Source organism: Esox lucius, chromosome 5 (genome assembly GCF_011004845.1).
Source record: "Esox lucius isolate fEsoLuc1 chromosome 5, fEsoLuc1.pri, whole genome shotgun sequence".
Lineage (NCBI taxonomy): Eukaryota > Metazoa > Chordata > Actinopteri > Esociformes > Esocidae > Esox > Esox lucius.
In genome coordinates this window covers 22,874,951-22,898,664 of record NC_047573.1, presented here as the reverse complement: position 1 = coordinate 22,898,664, position 23,714 = coordinate 22,874,951, and the positions used below count along the sequence as shown (strand labels likewise).

General features: G+C 41.4%; 1 protein-coding gene across 1 annotated transcript in view; it reads left to right on the top strand.

Annotated features, from left to right (window-relative positions):
* itga9 (integrin, alpha 9) overlaps positions 1 to 23,714 on the top strand; it is an 87,466-nt gene that overhangs the window by 6,661 nt on the left and 57,091 nt on the right. The window contains exons 3-13 of the mRNA XM_029119909.2: positions 2,358 to 2,464; positions 7,788 to 7,911; positions 11,436 to 11,503; positions 15,038 to 15,167; positions 15,463 to 15,548; positions 15,920 to 15,982; positions 17,027 to 17,164; positions 18,028 to 18,133; positions 20,177 to 20,271; positions 21,366 to 21,456; positions 23,096 to 23,141. Coding sequence (XP_028975742.2) covers positions 2,358 to 2,464; positions 7,788 to 7,911; positions 11,436 to 11,503; positions 15,038 to 15,167; positions 15,463 to 15,548; positions 15,920 to 15,982; positions 17,027 to 17,164; positions 18,028 to 18,133; positions 20,177 to 20,271; positions 21,366 to 21,456; positions 23,096 to 23,141 — 1,054 coding nt within the window. The remainder of the gene's footprint in view (positions 1 to 2,357; positions 2,465 to 7,787; positions 7,912 to 11,435; positions 11,504 to 15,037; positions 15,168 to 15,462; positions 15,549 to 15,919; positions 15,983 to 17,026; positions 17,165 to 18,027; positions 18,134 to 20,176; positions 20,272 to 21,365; positions 21,457 to 23,095; positions 23,142 to 23,714) is intronic.

The following is a 23,714-nucleotide window of genomic DNA, read 5'->3' as shown; positions in this document are numbered from 1 at the left end:
GCTGAAGTATGGGGACAGGAGGATAGAGAAAGACAGAAAAGAGAAGGTGAGAAGTACAGACGGGGATAACGAGGGAGACCAAGTAGAGAGAGAGATAAAAAAAAAAAGTTGAAGTAGAGGGAGATAAATAAAGATGACGTAGATGGGGAGAAAGAGGGATGAAGGAGAGATAGATGAAGAGGGATGAAAGAGAGATATGTAAAGGGATTATATATCCATTTACAACAGTGAAGCCTCTCCTAATACCTGCAAACCACTACCAAGCAACCCCCAGCCCCTCTCAGACCCCTCCCACTCTCAGACCACACCCCTCCCAGACCCCACCCCTCTCCCAGTAAATTCTTGTAATGTGAATGAGTAAATGCTTTCCTTACTGCTGTTTACTGTTAAATTGTAGTTTTATGTCTTAATGGCACTAATGCTTTTGTCTTAGGCCGCAGCTCAAGTGGCACCCTAATCCCTGTAGTGAACTACTCTGGACCAGAACCTTAATGGCCCTGTTGAAAAGGAGTTCACTACATAGGGTTTGGGATAATTTGGGATGGGGACAACCTTTCTCCTTTCTCAGACATTCCTTATGTCCTTTAGATCTTCTTCAGCGTTCAAGAATGTCGTAGAGAACCAGAATAAATGGACGCCAAGGCCTAGAAGCCGTCAGAATAGCACCATCAAAGGACATTTTCTAAGCCACTTTTATATGTTAGCAAACATGAAATAGCTGGGCAGCTCCTTCAGTGTAGAGTTCTGCTAAACATCCGGTAATGATTAAACAGGGTGGGATGACCTTTACACAAGACACTGTCCCCAAATGACACACTATTCTACACTGTCCCAAATGACACACTATTCTACACTGTCCCCAAATGACACACTATTCTACACTGTCCCAAATGACACACTATTCTACACTGTCCCCAAATGACACACTATTCTACACTGTCCCAAATAACACACTATTCTACACTGTCCCCAAATGACACACTATTCTACACTGTCCCAAATGACACTATTCTAACACAGCACACTGCTTGTAACCACAACTTTATGGGCCCTGGTCACAAGTTATACACAAAAAGGTTACTGGAAATAGGTTTCCATTAAGGAATAAGCTTGTGTTTCAACCATTTCTTCCTATCTTCCTCGAGCACTATGCTGTCCATCTATCTGTAGACAAACAAACACACAACATTCTGAACTGCAGCGTGGGGTTTGAACCATATCTGTTTGTTTAGTGTCAATACTGATTAAAGCTGCCTGGCATTCAGATCAAATGTGGATGGACTTAACATGTTCTATGTTCCCGCTGTCTGTTCAGTAGTACACCTGACTGTGAGACTAAATCAAACTGTAAGACTATTTAATAGTAAACCTCACTGTAAAACTATTTAATAGTGAATCTCACTGTAAGACTATTTAATAGTGAATCTCACTGTAAGACTATTTAATAGTGAATCTCACTATTAAACTATTTAATAGTGAACCTCATTGTAAGGTCATTTAATAGTGAATCTCACTGTAAGACTATTTAAAAGTAAACCTCAGTGTTAGACTTATGATGAACCTCACTGTAAGGCTTGTTAATAGTGAACCACACTGCAAGACCATTTAATAATGAACCTCACTGTAAGACTATTTAATAGAAAATGTCCCTGTAAGACTGTTTAATTGTGATCCTCACTGTAAGGCTTTTTAATATTGAACCTCACTGTAAGTTTGTATTATCGTGATTCTCACTGTTCAGTAGTAAACCTCAGGCTGCTCAGTTTTTAACCTAATATAAATTACATTTATTTTTCATATATGGCATCTCATATGGCATCTCATATGCCATCACAAATGCCATTAACCACCATTCATTTCTGTCGTGTTATATTGTTTTAATCTTTAATTTCCAGCAAACAAGGCATAATAGAAAACCATGCTAGTTTTTGCATCTACTGATCATCCGTCTTTAAACGTTTGTTAAAGATATTTTCATCTCTATCACATGACACCGGTTGGATGTGTGGTGCGCTTTGAGAATGGTATTTCTTTCAACAAGTTGTGTTTCGGGCACTACCCTCTCCTGTGCCCAATTAAAAATTGCATTATTACATCGAAAGACTTCAAGCAAGTTCACTCATCATGGGACCAAAGTTCACCAAAAGACTTCTGCTACATCAACAAACAGAAAGATCTCTCCAAAAGATTAGAAGATCAAGTTCAGAGTTAATAGTTTGTTAGAACTGTATTGGACTTGCCACTAGGCATCCCTTTCATGTGTTGGCTTTTAGAAAATGGGAAAGACATGCTCTTTGTCAACCCCATGTGTTACTGTCAATGTTAACACACTGTGGCCTTCTGTCTGTCACCTGCAGGGAACAAAGCCAGGGAGTCCTGTGGGAAGACGTGCCAGGGGGACAGGGATGATGAGTGGATGGGGGTCAGCCTGGCCCGGCAAGATAAACCTAATGGAAATGTACTGGTGAGTTCAAACTTCACGCTATCGCGCTGATCATGTTTCGTAATCTTTTTCATCTGTTTTCCCCCAAAGTCTTTGTTACAGATTTAAAAGCGTTGAATTGATGTGAGCATTTTCTGGATGAAAACAACTCCATGTTAGAAAGTAGAAGCAACTTGGTGAACTGGGAGGATGGGGCTGCATCTATAATTTCCAAAAACTGAAAACGAGGAGAAAATACCTCGATACATCAGCAATTGTTTACCACAAACCATGTATGCTTGTAAAACTAGCCGGGTTTAAACTGCTATCATTGTTCCACCATGTTTTACCATGAACCACATAGTGAAATCCCAGATGTTTTTTAAATCAAAATATTCCTTTCTGCCTTGTTACTGGCAATGCTGTATCACTGTTTTGAAATGGATAAGTGGATACAATTCGAAGTGATATATTTATACGATTTTGTTTGCTTATTTTTTGGAATTTCCTATTTGTTTAATGCTGTTTTATTTGTGTGCAATTCTGTCTGTGTGTGCACTTCAAAAGTGTTTCTGTGTTTGTGTGTGTTTTCTTGTGTGGATTATGTTTGGAGATAGCGGAACGGCTTGGCTGTTGATTTGAATATACCTCAACCGTCTTAGAGCGGTCATCAGACTGACGGTGGTAGCGCTCCCTGACGTGTCAACATGGCTGTGGCTCTCTAAGTCCGGGTTTCTATATGTGAGCTTTACTCCTGGATTGGAAGGCAGCTGGCTGCGTTTGTTTACGCTTCAGTTCTCCATGACGGTGGTCTCCTAACGTTCCTTTAAAAAAAGCAGTGGGTCGATGAAGGCGCCAAACCTCCGTCTTCGACCCCAAAGCTTGACTTTGGGCCCTGGGGAGGTTCTATGGCCCTGAAAACGTCTGGACAGGCCGGAGGCGTCCAGAGTAGTGGTTGGACGAAGGACACCTTTCAAAGACTATAAGCCCACGTAGAGAAAGACAGAGTAGAAGGACACTGGCAGCCTCTCCTGGCCTTGTGGAGAGAAACTCCAAACACCGCTGGCAGGTGGCAGTGTGTTGAAATATGTTTTGTTGATAAGGGGGGAGTTGGAGGGATCTTGCGATTGGTGATCAGATCTTGTTCCATTTCAAAACTCTGTCCATTGCTGAAGTGGTATATCGCCGTGGTGTTTGCACCACTTCCGACTGTTGTTATTCATGACTCATTACAGAGGTTTAAAAGTAACACTTTTGGTGAGTTCCTGAACAGATGCTTTATAGCTCGACAGTCTAGCGGACTCTATACGCTATACGCTAGTTGACGGTTTGTCTATAGTTTTAGCATCTGATCTGTAGACCATCTGGTTAAGCAAAAATATAAAGAACATTTGAAGTTTAAAACAGACCTTGTTGCAGTTTGACAAAGTGTTGTTTTTTTTTACTGTATGGCAGGGTTGGTGATAACAGACTGAGCCACGTGTCTGTGCATTGGCCCCTGTCGAGGACAGCCTGCTGACATTTGTTTTTATCTCATCTGAATGGACTCACGTTTCTCCGCAGGAGGAGAGGAAGGGCTGCCTGGCAGATGCGGCTCTGTACTGAGCCTATGTATGGAGCATCTCAGGCTAGCAGTGCTGAACTAGGATCATTTTGGTGTTTTTGGATCATAATGTATAAGATTGCATGCACAGAATCACCTGATCCTACTCAACGCTCCTGTGACATGCTCGGTAAATGTAGCATCTGTACAGTCTTTTCAATTGCGTATTAGTGAGGCTGAAACTCTTAACCAATCAGACTGGACAGCAGTGCGTATGACGGTGGACATGATCCTGTCAGAGAAAAGAAAACGTAACATTGCTGGTTCTTTGAAGCGGGTATGTATACGTCCGGTGTTACAGAACTGAGTTGTGTTAAGTAGTGGCCTCGTCGGTGTGCCAGTAGCAGCATACTGCTTTCACTGTAGGCCAGACTCATCTAAAACACGAGTGCTATCACAGACAGCCCTCTGCCAGGCAGTCACCTGACGCTCTCGCTCTCTCACTGTGCCTGCCTTCTGCTACACAACCCTTCTACCCGCTCTAACTGGCTTTGTAACTGTGTGCTGTCTCCTATAATGCTTCACATTGGTCCTCTTCCTTTGCCTTTCTCTTGAGTCAGAACAGAATCCAATTTAGGCTCACTGGTAATAATGTGATTATTATTCTGTGTGTGGGTGTGTTTCTGTGTTTTACCGAAAATCCCTAGAAGGATAGTACAACAGGGACTATTTGATGTTGTTGGAACGTTTGAATGGTTCCCTGAATTAAAAAGGCTATTCTTAGCTTTAGGTTTAGGGTGGCTATCTTTGATTCCCATGCCACCCTTGGCCACCTTAGAACGCTGGCTTTTCCCATGCCATCTTAGACCACCAGATCACTGTAGGCCACCTTGGACCTCCAGACCAAGATAGACCAGCTTAGATCTCCAGACCTCAGTAGGCCAGCTTGGACCACCGGGCCACATTAGACCAGCTTAGACCCCAGGACCACCGTAGGCTAATTTAGATGCCAGGACCAGCTTAGACCACTGGATTTACCTAGGCCTAGGAAATTGGACTAAATGTTTGTGTAAGGACAGTTCTAAAATGTGTGTGTCAAGAGTGAAACATCCGGCAAGGTGACTGCTCTTTGTCAGCGGTCAAGGGCAACCTCACTGTGTGGAGAGGGAAGTTTTGTTTGTACCCCAGGGTATACAGAGACCTCAATTCTTCATATAAACAGTATTTGTCCTTGATTTACGGTACTTCAAATTCAACCTTGTGGGGACATTTTGCCAGTCGCCATGAGAAATAAGACATTTTTAAGCATAGGGGTTAGGTTTTTCCAGTTATAATTGGGGTTAGTTTTAGGTGTTAGGACTTATGTTATAGTTAAATGTCATGGTTATGGTGGGGCTTAGGGTTAGGTTATGGGAAAATAGGATTTTAAATGTCCCCACAACGATAGTTTAACCTAACGCGTGCATGTGTGAAAAAGTATAGAGAACATAACTGTCCCCAACAGCAACTAAAGAGACCCTGACCACTTTCCCCACTGGGTTCTACAACTGCATCCCAAATAACTCCCTGGTATCTCGGCAGGGCACTAGTGGAGCGCAAACATGTTTTTATCTAGTCATTTTGGATGCAGTCTCAATTCTGACCACATTTCTGTGGCATAATTTGTACAAAGAAGCTTGGAGACCACTGCCATAGTTTCCTATTAATTTAAGATGCACTCAAAATGCACACACACTCAAAAACAAAAGTCTAATAAGCTTATCCAAAACATCATAGGCTAAGGGATTAAGGCGAGGAATCCTGTCAATGTGCAATATTAACAAAGAAACAACTTTCTGGGTCTTAAATTAATGTCTTTTTTTTTCTTAATGGTGGTTTACCATGCTCATTCATGGAGCTCTGTGAGTTAATTTCACAATGGACTGCTTGAACTCAGGAGTATCATGTCCTTTCTGGTTATTGATAACCCGGAGGAGTTGTTTAGAGAACTGTTAAATAATTTATTTATCTTTATCTTTACCTTCACCAAATGTCTTTTTTTGCTTTGCTTTATAGGTACATATTTGTAGGATGGTTTTGTATTCTTTGCAAATCTACATGTTGTGGAAAAATGTACTCCACCAAGTGATTCACTTTTTCATCCTTGCTGTGCTATAGAGGGGCTGCTAAATGGATCTTAGGATCTTCATTGGATAACCGTGTTGAAGAACTTTCCATCAATTCAGAAATTTTAAAATGCTTCTGCGCTCCGAGAAACTGCATTGTTGAGCAGTTGCATAACTACAACCTGGGTTCATATCCGTCCGGCTAGGGAAGCATGGCCAGCTGGGATTTCCTTGACTCCCTCAGGCGAGTTCAGTGTGGAATTCCTGGTTCAGGAGAATTGTAAAGAGAAGCAGAGCAGCTTTATTGGGAGTGTCTTGGAGGAGGTATTTCTTAATCTTCGACTCTCCTGAGCAGTTGGAACTTAAGGAACAGAGATAACATTTGGGGGTACAAAGACCCTTACTACAGTACATGAACCAGGTTACAATTCCCTCAGAGAGGGTTAACACTACGTGATAGATTTCTGAGGTTTATAACATCCACATTTCTGATTCAATTATTCAAATAAATTCTACAGAAATGGCCGTTAATAAGATAACACATAACAATTACATTTTTAAAATTTTTCAAACACTGTTCATACATACAGGGCTATTTTTGCTGGACACACAAGGCATATGAATATATGATTAAAAGATTAATATGAGTCAAGAGTACAGACTGTTACCGTTGTTTCTGTCTGTTTCAGCTCATATTTGTTTTACAAACTAAAAATAACAGCACTTTCAGAGTTCCCCCATATCACGTGACCATAAGTATTAGGACAATTCAACTTAAAGCCAATGTAAGAAGTATAAAAGCTAGTATTTATTTGCAAATCCCTAGGATACAATAACAGGAGAGGGTCTGACCCAATCACCAAACTTGGTATCGTTCTTTGAGATGCTTTGCTCATTTGATCAGTCTAAAACGTTCCACTTCTACCCCTGATGAACGCCTTGGTTCCGTTGGCTTGTTTTGGGGTGTCATTGTCTTGTTGCATTGTGAAGTGCCACCCAATGAGTCTGGCCATGATGCTTATGTACACTTCTGAATTCATTCTGCTGCTGCCGTTATTCATTTCATCATCAATAAAGATGAGTGAGTCTGTTCCAGAAGCAGCCACGCATGGCCATGCCATGACACTGCCCCCAGTTCTTTAGATCATCAGCAGTTCCATTGTTCTCTGCAGTTTTGCCTTCCCATCACTTTGATAAAGGTGCATCTCTTTCATCCCTAAAACTCTGTTCTAAAACTTTACTGGCTGATCACTGTACATTTAGCAAATTCTAATCTGGCCTTTATGTTTTCAGTGATTAGTTTTTTGCAGTTTAGCCTTTGTCATTTTTGCTGCGGGGTGTTCTGCGGTCAGTAGTTGTGTCACTTTCACTCCCGTGATATGCTGGAAATGTAAGTGCCCTCATTCATCATTTTGACTTACTGTCCCAATACTTATGGAGGGCACTGTAAGTAGCCAATTAAACACAACTTTGAAAACCAATGTCCAAGGAATTGACCGGGTTTAAACAAATATGTCTAAATGTACACAGTAACAAGTGTAAACTGGGTATATATATATTTATCTGGGTTACTCTTTGGGTGTGTGTGTGTGTTTGGGGAGGTATTGTTGGGGGGGGGGGACTCACCCAGTCCTACCTGAGTGAGACGCTGCATTCTGCCTGCCAGTGTTGGTGTGTCTCTGTTCTGATCCTCCTGTCCTGGTGTGTCCGGCTGCAGGCCTGTGCCCACCGCTGGAAGAACGTCTACTATGACTCGGAGCACATCCTTCCTCATGGCTACTGTTCCATCATCCCTCCCACTCTGCAGGGCCGGACCAGACCCTTGATACCCTGCTACGAAGGTACGGTGATACGCACGAGCACAAAATGCATTATTTCCAAGGTCTCTGTATGGGAGGACATCTTGTGGTGCAGATAACGCTTCCTTGCCCCCCGACACGGGGCAGTACCTCACCAGCTGCTGTACCCTTTAATAATGTAGGCCTGCTATCTGAAGGCCTTATACTGGCAGCCTGCGGACATGGCCAATGATCCAGAATATCAGTACCACGAGTTTGCGCTGATAACAGTGGCTTCTTATTTCTATGTGGGCCTGGTACCTAAGCAGCCTGTCAGTAAAGGACTGGACCTTGAAATGGTTAAATGAGCTGTCTGCATCTAGGGTGAGCACCTCCCTGTACCTGTTTGGGGTGACAAGTCAGTCTCATGTCTGGAAAAGTTCAGGTCCAAATGTTCAGGTCCAAATGTTCCGGTCCAAATGTTCAGGTCCAAATGTTTCGGTCCAAATGTTCAGGTCCATTTGTTCTGGTCCAAATGTTCAGGTCCTTGCACAAACAGCAACCATTAACAACAGGAGTAACATAATGACATTCCACACACGGAGAACACAAAATCGGTCTTGGTTCACGTTTTGTCGAAATGCTAGATGTTCATTTCGTTTGGAGGACGGCGACCCTTACCTTTACATTAAAGGTGTGACTGTTCTCGTCAATAGCAGCATTGTCATTTTGTGAATGGGAGTTGGAAGAGGTGTTTCCTCAAGTGTAACAGAAACCACCGTGATCACTTCAGGTGTCTGCCACAGCTACAGCAGAGGTGCTCACTAGCCCAGGTCTGATTCACCTGAGCTCCGCTATCTGAGCACCACTCCAGTTGCACACGTTGCAGACGTCTGGCCACTCCGATCAGATTACTCATGGATAGGCTTCCCGTCATTCCCCAGCAGCATAAATGCCGTGTTCGGTTTATTCATCAGTGTTGGAGTGGGGCTCATAATCTTAAACATGCAGCGGCGGTTGCCTTCGATCGAGAATGTAGGCACTTTTTTGTCTTTCACTTCCATCACAGATCAGTCCAAAAAAATCTAGTCTAGGCTTCGATAGCATGTCTCTCTCTGGAGGAGATTTGAACGTCATCAGGATACCCTCGTACTGGGTTTGGCGTGTGGGCCAGGATGCCATTTCCACCACATGTTGATAGCTGGGACGAAGTTAACAGCATTCCATGAGCAGCTTGTTTTCATGCCAACCCTGTGCGGGATTGGTTTAGTCAGCTGGTTTCCACAGGTTACTTGAAGGACATACATGAAACATAATGTCCACACAAGTCTGAGTTCGTTGTATTTGTCATCAGGTGCGTTGACCGATGATTTAAGCCCAAGGGCGTCTTGTTCCAAACACAGTGTCATACATTGAGTTCTTACACACCACAACATATTTACTTTTTCTAAATGTGGGGAGGGTAAATACATTTTTGAACGTATTAATTTATTATTTTTAGCATATGTATTCACGACTTAATTACATTTGAAAATAAATATCTATAAAATTAACAGGGTCGTGCTTGTTTTTATTCTTCCTGTTAGCCAAAAGAGATCCTGGGTTAGCATGTGTAATCTGCAACAGTGGCTGGGTCTAGGTTACTGAATGGAATTACATTTCAAGTAGATTTAAACTGAATTCTTCCTTTGGGCAAATAAACTCTCATTGTACACAACTTGAAGACAGACTTTAGTGAAGTTCACTGCTTTCATAAGAACACTTGGAGAGGGTCTATTCAACCTGTGCATGTTCCATTTACACTCATCTGTGTGTATGTGTGTATTTTTCAGCTGTGTATGTCCCCGAGATAAACAGTGCATGGAGTTTATCATGGCACACGTTCTCTCCAGATTGATTGAGTTATAATTACAGTCAAGGCACGCATGTAGACACACACACACACACACACCACCAGACAACTGGCTGATATCCTGCCTTTAAAGGCTAGCTGGCACCCTGAGAGCCTTCAAGTGTTTTCTCTTTGTCTTTCTCAAACCAACTCAAGACAGAAATATGAGATCTCTGTCTGGCGGGAATGACACCTTGGGATTCCAAGGACACACACACACACACACACACATAAATAGACACTTGGATGTGCTGCTGAAGGACAATAGTACACACACATATAAATTCACACACACAAAGCAAACACATACACACAGTCATTGTTCTGGTCCAACCAAGCGAGGTAAAGAGTTGGTATGTGTACTCCCTCTGTGATGCTTTCCCTAGGAAAACATTTACTTTAAAGAGGGGCTGACTTGGAGAAACCCATGTTGGCAAATACATAATGGCATGGTGTTTTTCAAGGTGCTTAGAATAATTCCTCATAATTGTATGCATTTATTTCACTTTTCTTATATTTTACTATTTGAACGCGGTGAATCTGTTAAGAACAATATACATTTGTACAGCGGGGTAGACCGTGACTGTTTTTGCTGACCTAGAATCAGGTCTTCTCTTCTCATCTAATTATATTCATCATGATAGAATTTGCATATCACTGACTGGCCCTACACTAGAATAAAGATGACAAATTGAAGATCTTCTAGTTATTTAATTATTTAAACATGTATTCCAAAGTGCTGGAATACAGAGCAAAAAATTGTGTTGCTTAAAAGTATGTTTGGAATTCTGTACATTGACAGTACCTTGCATGTTCTCTTATTTTGAAATATATTTTTCATGCACTTCATGCTTTCATTGACAGGACATTGTCAGAGTAGAGCTTTTTTTTGTTAGAGCGGTTGGAATCCAACCCACGCTGCAGTGTGGACAGTGTGAACCAGAGGTGGCAGCATCACTGGACCCACCAAGACCGTACCTAGCATGTTCTATACAAGTGTCATGGGCTGCATTCAGATGGTACCTACGCCGTTCATACCGCACTACTTTTAAACCAGAGCCCCATCTTTTGATCTCAGCCCAATGGGCACTGGTCATAATGAGAGCATTATAAAGTGAATACTGTGCCATATGGGAAGCAGCCATGATTTCATTACATTATTGCTTTTGATTAGGCCAAGTGAGTTTCGTTTTTCAAAGAGGCACGGCTTTATTTCTTGATTTGGCTTACTGGTTGACACTTCCTTCCTTTCTCCTAGTGACTACACACACACACACACACACACACACACAGTTTTTAACTAGGCCATACATGGGACCATGTGTACAGTGCGAATTGGAGAGATCCAAGCCCAATATTGTTCAGTAACTTAAGAGGCAGAGTGTCTCCCCTAGTGGGACCTTTTGTTGAAAGTGGCTTTAATCTGTAGTTACTTCCCCCAATGTCTAATACTACATCCCAAATGGTTCCCTCTTCCCTATATAGTGCACTCATTTGGACCAGGGCCTGGACAGAACCAAATCCTGGAATAGAATGCCATTTTGGACGGGATAACTTTCTTCCCTTTATTCCAGATTCTGACTTGGCCGGCGGTGAAGACTTTGACTAGCTCACTATGGAATGCAGGAAGAAGTGGACTAGAAGTGCTGGCTCAGGCACACAGCAAAATAATTTGTGGTTTGCTTCTTCCCTGCAGACTATAAGAAGATGTATGGGGAAGAGCATGGATCATGCCAAGCGGGGATAGCAGGCGTTTTTACTGAGGTCAGTCGCAGTGCATTCTGCATGTTAACCTATTGTTATTTCTCTAATACATGTGTTACTTTGATTCGCCTCAGTCTTTCTCTACCAGTCACACTGTGTTTAGGCTGCTCTCTTCAACTGGAATATGCTTTGCACATACATACACGTGTAAACACACACACACGCACACAGCTCTCAGCTCAAGATTTCTTTCAGCTGAATTCAACATGAGCTCTGAAACAGGTCATCTGCCCCATATTACTCCAATACACGTATTGATGGAGTTCAAATTCACCGAATGCGTTCAATTCCACCTGTAGTAAAATATGCAGAAGCGCTATTACAGCAGAAGTTACTTGTGCCAGTTTTAGGGGATAATCTAGGCAGGGAAATAGATTAGTAACAGTATCTTTTCGGAGACCGACAGAGAGACAGACAGACAGATAACTGCCAAAGCATTCATACAGACAGACAGACAGGCAGATAACTGCCAAAACAGTCAGACAGTCTCCTCACTCATTCCTGTTTCCACAGGCTACTAAAAGGATCACCATTCACCTCACTTGACTTCTTTGATATAATGCAGGAACCTTGTTCCTCCCGTGAAGAGATAGTGTCAGAAGCAAATAAAGATTTCCTTTGCCTTCAACAGTGGAAGCGCTGCTATCAGTCAAACCCTTTGTTCTTGCATTCACACAACTTTATCCACTGTCGAATTTCTCCAGACTATTTGCACAAGACGTGTTTTTTGCTTCAGATAATTAAATACCGACGTGTGGTTGGGCTCACATGCTCCAGATACTTGTTTAATATTTGACCACATGTTCTCTATTCCAAACGGCACTCTGTTGCCCATACATCTCAAACAAAAACAACCAGGGTCACTAGCAGTCTAGTCATATTGTGTGTACACTATGTAGAGAATAGTGTGCCATTTAGGACACAATCATGATCTTTGTGCTGAGGCTGGGGCGGATTGACATAAGGACGTGTCAAAGGGGAGTGTGCTCTTTAAACTAGTGCCAGTCCATTAAAGTTTGATCCAATTATTTGACTTGAGTTATTTGCTGAGCGCTCCGTCTGTTTGCCCAGAGCAGGGTTCTGTTCTGATCCGTCACGGGACAATAACACCACACCTTTTACCATACCTTACAGATCCTGGTGGACCCAAATCCAATCCCAGATACCACAAAGTGCTGATATGTCTCTGTTCTCGTCTGTGCAGGGTCACTATCACATAACAATAGCAGAACCCAAAACCCCAGCCCAGAACCAGGTTAATCTGTCTGTCCATCAAAACCTTGTTACCCAATGCTGTCTTAGCTTGGCATCCAACCTGGTTAGCGCTCAGTTTAACTAGTGAGATTTGGAATTCCGTTTAGATTTTAGGCTATGGGGAATCCATCATCACATAGTTTAGGGTTAAACGTTTTAGGAAATGGGAAAATATTGTACATTATGTAAGAGTACAGATGAACATGTCAGGATTTTTTTAAAGGATATTTACCTCCCCCAAAATTTTTTATTTAATGCAATCCAAAAAAGTGTGTAAGTCGCTGGTCAGGTTTACAAAACATTGAAGTCATATCGGACAACGTAGTTATGTCACGTGATTCTTTCCTATGTAGCTCATTGTCCTGAAAGTCCTCCATCTTAAAAGCCTGAACGCTGATGTGAAAAGGTTTGGGGTTTGCATTATCAGTGGACTGATACTAAACTAGTACATAGGATCTTTAATACATAGGATCAACAATACAAAAATAATGTTCCTTCGCTATGGCCTTATAATGGTCTGACAAGTAAAATGCTATTGAAAAAACACTTTTGGAAAAGCTTCAGAACAGATATTTGGAATCTGTGAAATTTGAAGAAAAAGACTGTTTGATATAATAGACAACTGTTATTCTTAACCTTTTGTCTCTGAACTGTAGTTATTCATCTAAGTATTTTAGTTTTTCACAGATGTATGACAGCGGGACAACCTTCTGACATTCTCAAATCAAACGACAGCCAGACTTTCCAGAATCTATTGTTATCTTCAGATCAAGGACTCCAGATGTTTGTTTACTTTCTTAGAAGATACATTCTTGTAATTCCATTACACTTTTTATGTTTCGTAACAAAGTTGAGGCAAATGGAAGAACATTTGGAGTCATTCCACAGTCAATGATTTGATGTTAACACTGTTTGCTTATTTTTCTATTGCTGTTATTTTCTTAATATGTGTGGTATGAGATACACACTGCTAGTGATGTTATCATAGCTGTGACTTAAGGACAGGGAAAGGCCTGTTTTATTGTTAGATGAAAATTAATATTTATAGATCAGATTCCAATGTAATCCTCATAGTGAATCTCAGGGTCTAATGTTATTTTAAGGGATCATATTTGACAGTGGTATTGCACATGAATCAACATTTTGCCATTAATTTCCTTGTAATGTGCCTGTATTCATTTCCATTCGTAGTCCACGCTGCGAAAAAACCACAACAAGAGACTGAACAGAATGTGTCAAAAGCCGCCATATTCCCTTTTAAGCACACTACCTTTCATCTGAGCCCCACTGACACCAGTAGTTCATTAAACAGGAAAGAGAATGCCATTTGGAATGCCATCCATGTCCTTTTAAAGTCATTTCCAAGCCATGACTCTCATTTGAGCTCTGAATGAAATCCTCTGACGATCTAAAGAAAACATGCTGCTACCATACAGCGGGGGTGGTGTGTGGTTAGCCGTGGTCAGGGAATACAGTGTGGTCTGTGGTCATCGGTTAGAGAGATTCACCTCCAACGGCATGTTCATTCTCTCTACTACACCTGTAAATCCCTTCACCATCCATGTAGTCTGCAGCCTCCAACGTCTCTTAACATGAATGAATGGTGGTGGTTGGCGTCAGTGCAAGTATGTCGTCTGGTCCTAAATTTGTTCTGTATTACAATCACAAAGGATGGATTGTGTTGGTAGACAGCTCCAAAAGATCTGGGACCAAGCAAATTTTGCTTTGGTCTCCAACGGAGATGATATACTTCTGTGGTCATTTGGAACGTAGCTGATGTATGGTGTGTCTATGGTCATTTGGAACATAGCTGATGTATGGTGTGTCTGTGGTCATTTGGAACATAGCTGATGTATGGTGTGTCTGTGGTCATTTGGAGCGTAGCTGATGTATGGTGTGTCTGTGGTCATTTGGAGCGTAGCTGATGTATGGTGTGTCTGTGGTCATTTGGAGCGTAGCTGATGTATGGTGTGTCTGTGGTCATTTGTAGCGTAGCTGATGTATGGTGTGTCTGTGGTCATTTCTAATGTTGCTGGATGTATTTTCTGTCTGTTCTAATTTCTAATGAGGCTGATGAATGGTGTGTCTGTCATAATTTGTAACATTGCTGATGTACGGTGCAACAGAGGTAATTTGTAATGTTGCTGATGTATAGTGTGGTTTTATGGTCATTTCTAATGGTGCTGGATGTATGTTCTCTGGTCATTTCTAATGGTGCTGGATGTATGGTCTCTGGTCATTTCTAATGGTGCTGGATGTATGGTCTCTGGTCATTTCCAGGAGCTGGTGGTTATGGGAGCTCCAGGATCATACTACTGGACTGGAACAGTCAAGGTCTACAACCTGAGCTCCAACACCTTCTACAACCCCAACAAAGAAGACGTTGACTCTCACAGATACAGCTATCTAGGTACATACTGTATTCTTTGGTTGATCAATTGATCAATCTGTCATTCAGTCAGTATTTCTTTGTCTTTACCTGTCTGTCAGTCAGTTGATAAATACATAAAAAAAAGCCATTTGTTTATTCACAGCTGTCACAAAGTGATTTATACTACACTAGCCTGGCCAATTTTTTCTAATAATAAAATAGTTACGCAGGGATAATTTCCTTTATTGTATTTGCGTATCTGACTGATTCTGTCTGTTTTAACCGGCAATGCTCTGACTGCTCACTATTTCATGTTGTGTCTGTCCCTCTCCAGGCTATGGGGTGACTGCTGGACACTTCTCCTCCCCTAACGTTATCGATGTGGCGGCAGGAGCCCCACAACACAGAGGAGGGGGGAAAGTATGTACAAGAATGGACTCTTTTAGGAAGAACGTCATATGTTTTCTTTTGTCTGGACAGCTAGTCCTCCCCGGTGCGCCGTATTGAATATATTCATTAACAAAATGTTTTAAAGATACAGCATGTTTTAGGCCTTGATGCTTGAGTGGCTCGAGACAGTGGGAGGAATATTTTAGCTGGAAGGGCTATGGGTCTAATTCTTAACCAGAGGCCACTCTAGGACTCTGAATTGAAAAATATAATGCTGATTGTTAACATGTTATTTTAAAGAAGATTTTTGTCTAAACACAGAAATGTAAAACATATTTTTTTTAACATTTTAATACTGTATTGTAAATATATTTTTTTAAATTTTTATCTTTTATCTCCAGGTATATATATTCAGAATTGATGGGTTGTCTTTGGTGAAGATCTTTCAAGCCTCAGGGAAAATGGTACGTGGCAGATATAATGTCCCCGGTTAACAGTACTGTATGCTGTTCAGCCATTACTGCGTGAGCCACATATTGTTATTCAATTCCCAGTGTGTTGATCTGGATCACCTTCACCATCTGTAAGCAATCACTGTTATCAGAAATAACATGGACCTACACTTGAGTGATAATCTGCTGGTTTCCTGGCCTTGTGCCTGGCTGTGCACTAGATAGCACGCTCAATGGAGCACCTTTAGACTTAATCTAAGTCTGGGAAAGCGTGCGTTGTGTTCTAGACTACACAGAGCTGTTGCAGGTGAAGCGTGCTGGGCCCCTGAGTAAACTGTTCCCTCAGAAGTTCCACTCTGTTTTCATCTGTTCATGTCAAGTGTTTCCAGGGCAGCGGTGGTGGTGGCAGGGGGGTTCAGTCAAGCTCCACGCTGTGTTCCAAATAGCATCCTATTAAAATGTCATCTTAGCAGCTGGGCTCTGGTCAAAACACTATTCAGTATATTTGCTACAATCCTGGACACATCCAGAGAGGAAGGACATTTTGCATGGTTTTAATAATAAATAAAAAGTTATTTTTGGTAAATAAAGAGCCTAGGTTTTGTAAATCTTCCTTTATTATTGGTAGAGATATAAAAGGGATCTTGAATTGTGAAGGACACAGGGGTAAGAAAACCACCTCTTGCAATGAAAAAAGCACAATAAAACAGAATATGCAGTTATAAATTAAATAGAACAATGAAGAATATATACAGCATTTTTTCATCCCAGAGAGAATTTCTGTTGTGGCTAGGAATTAGTCAATACATACACATACTATTTACATGACAAGTTTACCGTATACTAGATAACAACATCAATGAAAAGCTGTTTGTTGTTATATGAACAATGCTGTTTATGTCTGTACGAAATCTGGGGCAGTATAGAATAGAAATAAATGTCAAATAAAATGCATAAAACACAACTAGAAGACAATGAACCAAAGAATGTACTTGCATCGATTTGATGTCTTACCCAATGCTGTCTGCCTGGCTCTGTGGCTCTGCTTGGTTCCAGATGGGGTCTTACTTTGGCTCCTCATTGTGTGCAGTTGACCTGAACCGGGACGGCCTCTCAGACCTGCTCGTTGGAGCGCCCATGTACAGCACTCTACGTGATGAGGGACAGGTCTCCGTCTACCTCAGCAAGGGCAATGTGAGTCCGATGATCGGGATCTGTGTTGGGGAGGGAAAGGGTGTCCCATGTTTTTCAAAAGGTAGCTTATTCAGAAGGGAATGACCAGGGAGGAAATCCTCAAACTAGGAATTTTCTAAACGAAATATTTGGACTTCTAGGACTTGGGGTATTTTATAGCCTTCCCGTCAGCCTGTGTCGGACCTACCATATATCAACATAACTGACTGTAGTGTGTAGACATAGTGTATATGACCTACTTAGACTGTTTATCAGTTCATGTCCGACCAGCTTTTGGGTTAACTAAATATTTATTGATTTACCAGTAGGGATTATTTTACTTTGTACAGGTTGGTGTCTGTGTTTGGTCCAGTTGTATTTGTATTATCATAGAGATGTTATAACCAGCTAGTGTAGGATGTTAACAATGTAAGTTCGGTTGTTTGAATTTTCAATGTGGGTCAGTTAACTAAACAAAGTTGAAAGCATCTGTAAATTATAGCCAAAACTGGAGATTTTCAGTAACACTTTACTTATAACCATCCCCACAAAGTATTATTTCTTAACAGTTCTCCTTTTATAGTAATGGTAAATTACCTTGTGTCCCATTATAACCATTCCTCTGTAATTCCTTGTGTCACATCATAACCATTCCTCTGTAATGCCCTGTGTCACATCGTAACCATTCCTCTGTAATGCCTTGTGCCTCGTTATAACCATTTCTCTGTAATGCACTTTGTCACATCATCAATTTCCTTTTAAAGTGAAGGGTTGTGTCATGATAACTGTTTCCCTTTAAATTTCATAGTCATAGGACATAATCCTTTCTCTCTGAAGTACTAGACTGTCACATCACTACCATCCCACTGTCTGACTGTTTTCAGGGGGTTATGGAGGAGGCTGGACTCCTAAATGGAGATAATGCCTACAATGCTCACTTTGGAGAGTCTATTACTGCAATAGGAGACATTGATGACGACGGATACCAAGGTAGGTGTCCCTCAACTAACTCAGTTTTAGCAAATATAGTATGTATGTTAATTTGGAAAACTTCACAAACCTGTGTATCATTGCTGTTGTATAAATTCCCCAATTCTCAACGACACACTCATGGATATTCACTTATATTTTTGAGAAGCGGTCTAATGTAGTGGCTAATTTTGTGGAATGTGATACATCCAAGCCAAACAGTGTTTGTTCCACAATATTAAACATGGTGACGCTAGCGTATGTTGGCTGTTTGCAATACGTTGGCTAGTGAAACCCCCAAAATGTTTTTTCTCACAGGAAATCTGTTTCAATTATCCTGTGGTGAGGGGGATCTACAGAGAGCATTACCCTCTTTTGCTCATATCTATACACATTGCATGAGTACACACACTGAGATGCAAACACACACCCAGACACACCGTACACATGCGTGCGCTGCACAGTGCACGCGGAAACACACACATACAAACACACACTCTATTTTTCCTGGCAATCACTGGCATAGTCTAAAGAAGGCTTTTCTTGGCGTGTGTGTCAAATTGGAAAGCTAAGGATGAGGAAGACTGGAGGCTGTTTTCCTGCTTTCATCCGTCTCTCATCATCCCTCTCAGTTTGACAGATGCGGATACTGCCTAAGGGGCTTCTGTTATTGTCTCTAATGGCCACCCAGCTGGCACAGGCAGCTGCTCTCAGGTGCTCAATCAACTGTATCTAACATATATGGCTATCCATCACTGTAGTTAGCATATAGGGTTATCCATCACTGTAGTTTGCATGTAGGGCTATCCATCAATGTATTTAGCATATAGAGCTATCCATCATTGTAGTTAGCATGTAGGGCTATCCATCAGTTATATTCAGCATATAGGGCTATCCATCAGTTGTATTCAGGATATAGGGCTATCTATCATTGTATTTCGCATGTTTGGCTATCATCACTGTAGTTAGCATGTAGGGCTATCCATCAGTTGTATTAAGCATATATGGCGCTCTATCACTGTATTTAGCATGGAGGGCTATACATTGTTGTATTTAGCATATAGGGCTATTTATCAGTTGTATTTAGCATGTAGTGCTATCTATATGCTTTATTTAACATGTTGGGCTATCCATTGCTGTATTTAGCATGTAGGGTTATCCATTGCTTTTTTTAGTATATGGAGATATCTGTCAGCTGTATTCAACATGTAGGGCTGTCCATCAATGTATTTAGCATGTAGGGCTATCTATCAGCTATATTTTTCATGTACGGCTGACTATCCATTGCTTAATTTAGCATGTTGGGAAATCCATCACACGGACGTGCCAACCAAACAAAGGGGAGGGCGGGCAGGGCTGTATTTATCATGTTGGGCTATCCATCATATTTAGCAAGTAGGGCTAGTTTTTGTTTTAATATGAGAATTGCTTTCAGCTTTCAATTACCCATGTTCACCATGTAAAATAAACGTGGTTCGCTAGTTAAGTGACTAATATTGTAAAACCACTCTGCATTTTTTATTGTTTCATTGTCATGGTATGACTCAGAGTACTCAGAGTACTCATTCACATTGTGCTATGACACGCTATGCCAACACCACTGAAAAGCAATTTTTGTTCTATAAGGGGAATGTGCATTTACACACTTTGGTTGGAAGTGGTTTCAGGATATAGGCTTGCGTTCCAAATGGCTCTAAGGGTGCTGGTCAACAGTAGTGCACTATGTAGGGATTAGGGTGTCATTCGGAATGCTGCCTTTAAGTTAATTCTTCTGCCTTCAGCTTTATGTTTCTGTTTCCACTCCCTCAGAAGTCTCACACTGGGGTTTATGGGCACTGACAACACTTAAGTGTCTATTAAGACCATATAACGTGTTTCCCGAACACGGCCTGGCGCAAAGCTAACACACTTCTTCACGGGGTCCTAACACACTGAACAGTTGAAAAGCAGTTGGAGATAAAATGCAGTCTTGGTTTTTCTTAACTTTTTGTAAGAATTGTCTCTGTGTGTCTCTATCTCTGTGTATATGTGTTTGTCCTATTCTCTCTCTGTCACTCTCTGTAGATGTGGCTATAGGAGCACCCAAAGAAGATGAGTACAGTGGAGCGATCTATATTTATCATGGAGATGCCACAGGAATCATCAACAAATATTCTTTGGTAAAGACATTTTCAATGGTTAGACACCCCATGAGAAGACAACAAAAATATGTACTTCTAATGATCGAAATTAGAAACTTTTACTTTGGTCCCAATTTATTTAATTTGAAATGGATTTAATACACCTATGGATTTATAAAAGACAAAAAGTTTGCATTAAATACATATAACTTAATTGTTATGTATTCTTTTAGATGTTGAAATGGTATTTATTTTCTGCGTGGGACTAAAATAAAGCTAAATGGCAGCAGTAACAAGGCAGTAGTTGAAAAGAAGAGGCTTCCACTACAGTAGACTTTAATAATAGGAAGGGAGACTGGAACATGAACAGACAATTCAGCTTAAGCCAATTGAGACATCATGTCCCTTGTGTGAGAGACATCAACGACCAAATCATCAGCCTCATCTGTTTTTAATATCTAATTCAGTCACACCCACACACACACACACAAACACACACACACACACAACTTATTGTGTTAGCAACGAGGATAACATCCCAGCTCCATCTGTGTTGACGCAAAACCAACATCACTCCCTTACTCTAATGGCACACTAATCCCTATGCACCCTGGTTAAAAATAGTGCACTCCATAAGGAATAGGGTGTCATTTGGGAACGACTTCTGACTATCGTGTCATAAAGACCCAGGTGGTAATGTTATCCTGGGAAGAGATTTTCCACTCATCTTACACACACACACATACACACACACTGGAGGGTATTTTCATTAGCCAGTAGCCCAGAACAAAGGATCCCCATGGTGGATATTAACTACATGAAACAAACATTGAGTTCCAAGTAGCTGACTATATAGTGCCCTACGTTTGATCAGAGCCCCTATGTCCCTTAGTGCACTATTGTACTTACCACCCTCAAACTACAGTTCACTAAAACCGTAGCCCTGCTCTCATGTGTGGTTGGGATATTAAGAAACAGACAGTGGTCTGTTGTGGTGCCAGTAACTGACACAGTGTTCTGTTATGGTGGGAGTAACACTGATCTGTTATGGTAGGAGTAGTGTTTGCGTGTCTTTGTGCATGTCTGTGTTTGTGTGCATTTGTGTTTCTAATGTTTTATGCAATTAATTGCAGAGGCTGTCTGGACGAAGCATTAGTCCCGCCCTTCAGATGTTCGGCCAATCAGTCTCTGGCAATGTGGACATGGACGGCAATGGATACCCAGGTACCATCAAGTTAAACAATAGATTACAGGTGACACAGCACAGAAATCACTATTATAATAACGGCCTTCATCTCAAGTTTTATAAATAACCACCTTGTCAAATATACACTCACCTAAAGGATTATTAGGAACACCTGTTAAATTTCTCATTAATGCAATTATCTAATCAACCAATCGCATGGCAGTTGCTTCAATGCATTTAGGGGTGTGGTCCTGGTCAAGACAATCTCCTGAACTCCAAACTGAATGTCAGAATGGGAAAAAAAGGTGACTTAAGCAATTTTGAGTGTGGCATGGTTGTTGGTGCCAGACGGGCCGGTCTGAGTATTTCACAATCCGCTCAGTTACTGGGATTTTCATGCACAACCATTTCTAGGGTTTACAAAGAATGGTGTGAAAAGGGAAAAACCTCCAGTATGCGGCAGTCCTGTGGGTGAAAATGCCTTGTTGATGCTAGAGGTCAGATGAGAATGGGCCTACTGATTCAAGCTGATAGAAGAGCAACTTTGACTGAAATAACCACTCCTCACAATCGAGGTATGCAGCAAAGCATTTGTGAAGCCACAACACGCACAACCTTGAGGCGGATGGGCTACAACAGCAGAAGACCCCACCGGGTACCACTCATCTCCACTACAAATAGGAAAAAGAGGCTACAATTTGCACGAGCTCACCAAAATTGGACAGTTGAAGACTGGAAGAATGTTGCCTGGTCTGATGAGTCTCGATTTCTGTTGAGACATTCAGATGCTAGAGTCAGAATTTGGCGTAAACAGAATGAGAACATGGATCCATCATGCCTTGTTACCACTGTGCAGGCTGGTGGTGGTGGTGTAATGGTGTGGGGGATGTTTTCTTGGCACACTTTAGGCCCCTTAGTGTCAATTGGGCATCGTTTAAATGCCATGGCCTACCTGAGCATTGTTTCTGACCATGTCCATCCCTTTATGACCACCATGTACCCATCCTCTGATGGCTACTTCCAGCAGGATAATGCACCATGTAACAAAGCTTGAATCATTTCAAATTGGTTTCTTGAACATGACAATGAGTTCACTGTACTGAAATGGCCCCCACAGTCACCAGATCTCAACCCAATAGAGCATCTTTGGGATGTGGTGGAACGGGAGCTTCGTGCCCTGGATGTGCATCCCACAAATCTCCATCAACTGCAAGATGCTATCCTATCAATATGGGCCAACATATCTAAAGAATCCTTTCAGCACCTTGTTGAATCAATGCCCCGTAGAATTAAGGCAGTTCTGAAGGCGAAAGGGGGTCAAACACAGTATTAGTATGGTGTTCCTAATAATCCTTTAGGTGAGTGTAGTTGAGCAAATAAACTTCATGACAATGTAGGGAACGTCCTACATTGTTGATATTGTTCACTCTTTTCCTACTTCCCCTCCCGTTACCGAGTGGTTACTGGTCAGTCGCTAAGCCTTGTGATGCTCAGTCATGTTGCTGGCCGCATTCCACATTAAGAGTGGACACACAGCAAGAGCAGTAAACAAAAACAACACATTGGCACTTTGTTGATACTGATAGCCTTTGTGTTTTAGGCCACATAATCAAAGAACCAAATGAATTCTCACCAGCCCGGGCTTCTCTCATTGACCTCATTGTCTTGCCTTTGCAGATATCACCGTTGGTGCGTTTATGTCTGATAGTGTGGTGTTGTTGAGGTGAGTGGTTGTATTTTTAGCTGGAATGCTTTCATGTCATGCACAGACGTGGACTTTGTCCGCTCCAGCGTGCTACTTAGTAAGTGCACTCAACAAAAAAAATGGTCAGTGGTACTCTATGACGGTGTGGATGTCGGTCAGACCAGTACAAATAAACAAACTGTCAAGGTCAATTTACAGAGTGTTGTTTTGTATTAATTGTAAGTCCATTGACAGTGTGTTGTATTATATTGATTGAAGCTCCATTGACAGTGTGTTGTATTATGTTTATTGAATGTCCATTGAAAGTGTTTTGTATTATATTGATTGTAGGTCCATTGACAATGTGTTGTGTTATATTGATTGTAGGTCCATTGACAGTGTGTTGTATTATATTGATTGTAGGTCCATTGACAGTGTGTTGTATTATATTGATTGTAGGTCCATTGACAGTGTGTTGTGTTATATTGATTGTAGGTCCATTAACAGTGTGTTGTGTTATATTGATTGTAGGTCCATTAACAGTGTGTTGTGTTATATTGATTGTAGGTCCATTGACGGTGTGTTGTATTATATTGATTGTAGGTCCATTGA